At 42.9% G+C, this 6,963-nt stretch overlaps 2 protein-coding genes across 2 annotated transcripts; both read right to left on the minus strand.

The window, feature by feature from the left end:
• Nucleotides 1-525: 525 nt before the first annotated feature.
• PCOAH_00015510 (Uncharacterized protein) lies at nt 526-3,204 on the minus strand (the record flags this gene model as incomplete). Its single annotated transcript, XM_020058360.1, has 3 exons — nt 526-2,169; nt 2,265-3,022; nt 3,159-3,204. The coding sequence occupies 3 exons, from the start codon at nt 3,202-3,204 to the stop codon at nt 526-528; spliced, it is 2,448 nt and encodes an 815-aa protein (XP_019914119.1).
• A 1,330-nt stretch (nt 3,205-4,534) lies between these two features.
• Nucleotides 4,535-6,018, minus strand: PCOAH_00015520 (Uncharacterized protein; the record flags this gene model as incomplete). The annotated part of the gene is made up of 2 exons (XM_020058361.1): nt 4,535-5,653; nt 5,812-6,018. 2 exons carry the CDS (start codon nt 6,016-6,018, stop codon nt 4,535-4,537), a joined length of 1,326 nt encoding a protein of 441 aa, XP_019914054.1.
• Nucleotides 6,019-6,963: the final 945 nt, after the last annotated feature.

Raw genomic sequence — 6,963 nt, forward strand, 5'->3', positions numbered from 1 at the left:
ATTGGTAAAAGAAGAAGAAGAAAAGAAAAGCCTAATTTAATAGTATCATACGTTAGTACACCATTAGTGTTACCAAAAAATAAAAACGGATGGAGAGCAAAAAGTGCATGCTACATGGAATGGAAAGTTGGGGGTCGAGACATAGATCTGAGCATGCACATAACAGACACAATGTGGTGGACATGCACAGCATGGTGAACACAAAAGGATGGTTGACAGAACATGCAAAAAAAAAAAATAATAATAAAGACACTATGAGAAAGGTGATAACACAAATGGATAAATCAATCATGCAAAAGGTAGGTACAGTTGGAGATGGACTGCTCTAAAGTTATGTAAAAATTCATCACGTGTGTGAAATATCTACAACGCATTTAGATGACGCCACCAAAATGGGACCATGGGCCAAGCGAGGAACGACAAAATTGAGTTCTTTAAAGTGCACCCCGAGGGGGTGGGGATGGATAAGTTCTTTTTTTTTTTTTTTTTCCATTTGCCTCTAACGAAAGGTTGATGTCGCTCCTTTCAGTTTTCAGTTGTGGCATCGTTTGGGGTTTCCTCTACAGCATCATTTTCAACAGCGACATTCTCTACCGGTTCGGTGGGGGATGAATCATCATTGGACTTTTCTTCTTCTGGGAATATATCATCGGGGGACTCCTCCTCCTGTGGGGCAATAACATCCAAGCCAAGTTCATTTTCCAGTTCTTCATTTTCGCCATCCTCTGGCATTCTTTTATATTTCTTCAGATAGCTTCCCATTTTGTTATTGTAATTCTTCTGGTCCTCCCTGCCGGATTGTGTATACAGGTACTTTTCATATTCACTAAATTGATCTTCTTCTTCATTGTAAGATTGTCCCGCTGATTGACTCTTTTCGTTCGCTTCACTGTTCTGTTTCTCTTCAAAATTCTTCTCCTCAGGGGATAGATGATCACCATCATGAGGGCCGTTTCCCATGGGGGGGATTTTCACCGGTTCTGTGAGGAACGGGTTTCCTGAAGAAGGCTCATACTTCTCTGTGTTTCCAAAGCTGTTATCTCCGTCAAATTGAACGTCCTGGTTGGTGATTCCGTGTGCACCTACAGTATGTCCTTGGGAAAACGAACCGGTCGTACCAGCAGTAGCAGTAGTAGTAGCTCCATCGTTTGCGCTTGTGCCTTCCGTTGCATAACTGCCAAAGTCGAATGCGTCATCTGTGCTTACGTTTGCAAATGGGTTCCACACTTCTGCCTCGTCTGTGATCTCATAATTGTTCTCTTGGTAGCTGTCCGCAAACTGAGAATCGTCATATCCGTAGGCGATATTCTCTTCCCCAACGTTTCCAGCGGCACTGTCACCATTGGCACTATTTGCACCACTGGCACCACTGGCACCACTGGCACCGCTAGCAGAGTTATCTGAACAACTATCAGTAGTACTTCCCACGTTACCCTCATTTATTCCAATCTGGAAAGGATCCATGGGGTAGTTAGTAGCGCGATACATGTTCGCGTAATTGGGGTGTCTAAAAATATCGGCATACGGTGCATGCGCATAACCATAATTATTGTTCTGGTTGTTTCCATTCCTAGAGGAGTTGTTACTGTTACTGTTGTTGTTGAACAAGTAAGAGCTACCACTGGACATTTGGTACTTGTCTACAAACTGGGCTCCTTCATATATTTCCCCATAGTTTGGTGGCTGGTATGTTGGTCTCTGTGCCCCGCTGCTCCCTGCCGCTTGGTTGCTTAGCTCATTGAATGCGTTCGATAGGTACCTATCTGGTGGGTTATCATAAGTCATATTCATTAAGTTCTGTACTTCTGCCTCTTGTACTCCATACTCTCCTTCGTGTGGGGAGTTTTCATCATCTTCTTCCAGAATATCTTCATCATCTTCCAATGAGGACAAGGGTTCATACTCATAGTCCTCACCAGTCAACAGCGGGTATGTGTCCGGGTATGGGCCAATGGGTTCATTGCTCTCTTCGTTGGCCAATGGGGAGTATGGCCTTTCTTCCTCCCTTTGGTTCTCTACACTAGGGGTCGTCTCTTGTGTGGGAAGATTGGCCATCACTGCTGCATCGAATTCGCTCTTCGTGATTGTTTGCTGTAGCATGTGTCTGTTCATGTAGACGGCCTGAAAAATGGAAAGAGTGACGTGGGAGGTTAATCGTGCAGTAGATGACTGGCGGGGCAACTACAATGTGGTGCACCGCTAGGGGTCCATATTTTGGCCAATCAGCCTCTCCTTCCCCCACACGAGGTGCGCTCTTCACTTACATTCAGAAAAATTGCCGTCGCGAAGGCCACTGCTTGCATGAAGTAGAACAAGCTGCTGTCCGATAACCACGGAGAAGTATTCCCCTGTGCAAGGCCCGCTGCGCCAATTTGGGGATTGAAGTTGTCTCCGAACTGTGCACCGAAGTTGGGTCCGTAGTTGAAGCCATAATTGGGCATAGCGTTAGGGGTAGCGTTGGGAACCGCGTTAGGAGCAGCATTAGGGGCACCGTAGTTGAAGCCATAATTGGGCATAGCATTAGGGGCAGCATTTGGGGCTCCGTAGTTAAAGCCATAATTGGGCATAGCGTTAGGGGCAGCGTTGGGGGTAGCATTAGGGGTAGAATTAGGGGTAGCATTAGGGGTAGCATTAGGGGTAGAATTAGGGGTAGCATTAGGGGTAGAATTAGGGGTAGCATTAGGGGTAGAATTAGGGGTAGCATTAGGGGTAGAATTAGGGGTAGCATTAGGGGTAGAATTAGGGGCAGCATTAGGGGCAGCATTGGGAGCAACATTTGGTGCAGCATTAGGGGCAGCATTTGGAGCAACATTTGGTGCAGCATTAGGGGCAGCATTAGGGGCAGCATTGGGAGCAACATTTGGAGCAGAGTTAGAACCCATGTTGTAACCCACGTTGGAGCTGAAACCAGCCCCTTGGGTGGCTCCTACACCCCATGGATGCATTCCAAAATCATGGTTGTTTAAGTTCACGGGGGGGACATTGGGGTTGCTCCCGTTACTACTGAGGGAATCTTCTGTACCTGAGGGGGAAAAAACGGGAAGGGGGATGTCAAACGTTTGAGTTTTCCACAGAAGTGGCAGTGTTAAGGGCAAAGTTAGAGCCAGAATTAGCAGCGTGGGCAAGTGGCACCACCATACGCTACTCTCCACACTCACTGTCAATAAACGGGTTCGTGTTCCTCCTGGGCGGCTGGTGATCCATGGTTGTAACGGAAGCACACGCAAAAAATGTAAATAGAAATAATTTGCGTATGGAGGAGATATAAAGATAAAACACTAGAGGAGCTCTATTTGCTAATCCGCAGTCAAGCAACTGGTGCTAAATCAACACGTTGCCTAAGAACTGTACAATTATATAGAGACCAACGAGGACGCAATCTGTGTGGAGTTCGTGCAACCTTCGTTCAATCGTGGCTTGTCACCTCTCAGCTTCCTTTTCTTTTTCAAAACATTTTTCTGTTCCTTCTCTAATCTCCGACAAAAGTAGAAATTGTAATTTTAATTGCTATTAAAAAATTATGCCTTCTAGTGAAATTTTATTTATTTATTTTTTTTTTTTACGTTAAGATCTAACGATCCCTTTTTCTAGAAACGTTAATTCTTCTTTGTTCTAAAAATGACAACCGTTCTATGGAGATTTTTTAAATGTTGATTTTGCTCATCGTTTTGGTCAGGCGAGGAAAGAACAAGTAATCGATCAATCAGCCCAATCGGCTAATCTCTTTTTCTAACAGAAGCAAGTGTACATTAGAAAGGTACAGAATTATTTATCCTTGATAGGAAAAAAATAAAAGGGAGCATCCGAGAAAAAAAAAAAAAAAAAGAAAAAAACTCCCCATCATTTTACCATAGGTAGATAGAAGAAGCCAACGCTGAAACCGAAGCCCCGTCACAATCGCTGCGGTTCGCCTCAACGCTGATGCTAAAGTTAATCCACCCCCGTGGAAACCACCCTTTACTTAAAATCGCAACAAGCAAGCTCTTCTTTTCTCACGCTTAAATAATTGGTTTTTAAAAATCACCACCCGTAGATATAAACTAGAACAAAATAAAAAAAAAAGTTAAAAGAACAAGTCGTGGATCGGCTCTTTCCATTTGCTACATCAAACTACCCTGTCGACGCGGCGATAATTTTTTTTTTCCCACATGTATGAACAATGTCAAATATGTAGTTCTTTTCAATTTACTTTTCAAATTTATTATTTTTTTTTTAATTTATTATTTTTTTCCAGTTTTCCCCTTTGCTATAGTTTCCGCAGATATGCCCCAAATGGGGACAAAAAAAAAAAAAAAAAAAAAAAATTGAACCGCGGGATCCACATACCAATTATCGAAAAAATGGAAAAAAAAAAAAAAAAAAATCAGTTTATGTACACATCACAAAAACAGAGGCGCATAGTTCATATGTTTTGTCCAAGGAACATCTCCTCACGCAAGGAGATGTAACACCTACTGCGAAGCTACTATGGAGGAGTAGACAAAGAAAAAAAATAGGTAACATTCATTATTGGATGGAGATTACATGCTCTATTCTAGAGGTGTTTTACGTCGGTTCCGCTTAGATAAAGTTGCAAGGACGGCAAGTTTGTCCATTTGCCGCAGCGCATAGCAGATGGTGGTGAGGGAGGGAATTTTCGTTCATTTACCTTGCGCTGCTTTGGTGTGGCGGTGGTCCCGTCCACTCCTGTTTTGGCAGTCCCGTTTTTATCAATTCCTTTTTTAGCTACCCCCGTTTTGGTGGGCATAGATTTTGTTGACCCCGTTGTTCCGGCCCCCGATTTGATTGGTAGGCTTTCCTTCCATCTGGTCTTCGTGTTCCCGTTCAGTCTATTCAAAAATTGGCTACTACCAATGCTTCCACCAATTCTCCCATCATTGTTACTTCGACTGCCGATACGGCAATCGTCATGGTCCTCTAAGCGCTGTGGCCCCGGCGGGATGAACGACGAAGCGAAAACGACCTTCGCCCTATTCCTCACGGGTTGCGTCCGCATGGGTTGCTTCCACACGGGTTGCTTCTTCCTCGCGGTGCACTTGCTCATCGCCATGGTCTTTTTCTCCTTCTCCCACTTGTCCACATAAGAATCTAGAAAGTTGTTCCATGCATTCTCAATCTTCTTCTGCTTCACTTCCCTAAAGTGCCTCTTCTTCTTGGCGTATCTATCACGGATATAGATGTAGGAGTAACACTTTTTTATTCTTCTCTTAAATTGACTTGTATCTGCAACGTCCTCAATCCACATTATCCTATGAATGTACGTGAACCAAATTATCCACATTTTATTTTTCCAGATCTCATCTACTCCTCTGGTTTTTTCTCCAAGAAATAATTCCAACCAGGTATACATTTTGAACCGTCTCCAAAAGTTCATTTTAACTTGCCAATATCTAATCTTCGCACTGAGGCATTGTTTGTACCATTTTCGGATGGCTTTTTTATTGATCCTTAGAAACGCTGCAATGTTCCTGTTGATTAGCTCCGTGGAAACAATAGCTTCCCCATCTTCTTCCGAAATGTCGTTATATCCTACTTCGTGCGTCAACTTTTGGACACCTTCTTCGAGCTCCTTGGTGCTTATGATAAAATCTTTCCACCATGGATGATTAACTATGCATAGCATTCTGCGGTGTTTCATATCATGGGGGTGGACCTAACAAAGGGGCAACAAATAAAAAAAAAGCGGTGTTAGGGCAGAAGCTACACTGATAAATGAATCTCTCCATGATCAACTTAAACCTCAGAAGCCAACCCAAGCGGCGCTCCGACATGGTACAACTCACCCCCTCCCGAACTTTACACATCGCTTACCTTAACAAAAAGACACAACAGGAGGAAAACCCGTACACAGACATTTCCCCACCCTTTCAAACTTAACGCGTTTGTTTTTTCCCATTTTGCATTATCCTCCTGATTAACATGGTTGCCTGTGTGCTTTTTCCCCTCTGCGTTGGTAGGCACTTGTGTGACCTTCACTTTCGGGGCCCCTATACTCACCCAAAGCACGCCTTCACGCATCGGCGCCTGGCGAGTGAAAAATAGATTCCTTCCAAAAATTATACGCAAAGAAAAAAAAAAAAAAATGTGATACACCTGAACGAGCACTTCATCGGTGTCGTTTCTTCTCAACCCGTTCCTCCATCCTCCTTACATGCGGGTGAATACGTGTGCCTTGGCCTCCTTTCGCTAATCAAAAGTAAATATATAAATATATGCTACATATATATATTTTTTTTAATTTCTTCCTTTTCATTATTTCCAAAATTTGCCAAAAATGTGAGCAGTTACCAGCAATATCAACATGGTTAAAGATCTACAAGCGAGTTGTATGCTGAAGAGAAAAACGCCACGACACAACAGTGCAGAAAATAAAGTCGTAAAAATATGCCCCGGGTTCTAATACATATTTTGCACAAGTGCACTTATAAAATATATGTATATATTACACCGTATTCATCGCAACTTCCATGACTTTAAGTTGATTAATCCTTTCGCATCATACATGTGTTCAGTTGCAAAATGGTTGATCGGGCCATTCATATTTGGGCCCCCCTTTATAAATATATAATAGTCCGTGAAGGGAATTTATTTTTTGCTTTAATCAAATTTAAGGATTAACCAAAGTTGGCAAAAAGGCACGCACCCCTGTTTTTTTTTTTTCTCACTCTTTATCATTTCCACTTGGTAAAAATTAGCTTAACTTTGTACCACTCCTTTGTTAAGGTGAAATTATATTTTTTACAACCCGCCTCCCCGGTACACCACTTCTTTTCAAGTGCAACTGTGGCCCCTGCATGGGAAAAATTGGCCCATTCACCATGTTCGTTTTAACAGTGAAAGAGAAAACTCCACGTTGGAAGGGAGTGATCCAAATGAGGAACAACGCCTTCGTCGCTCAATATACACACATGTATGTGTGTAGTTATTCGCTCAATCGTGTCACATGTGGTTGTTAACCTTGCC

This window comes from Plasmodium coatneyi, chromosome 7 (assembly GCF_001680005.1).
Source record: "Plasmodium coatneyi strain Hackeri chromosome 7, complete sequence".
In the NCBI taxonomy this organism is placed as follows: Eukaryota; Apicomplexa; class Aconoidasida; order Haemosporida; family Plasmodiidae; genus Plasmodium; species Plasmodium coatneyi.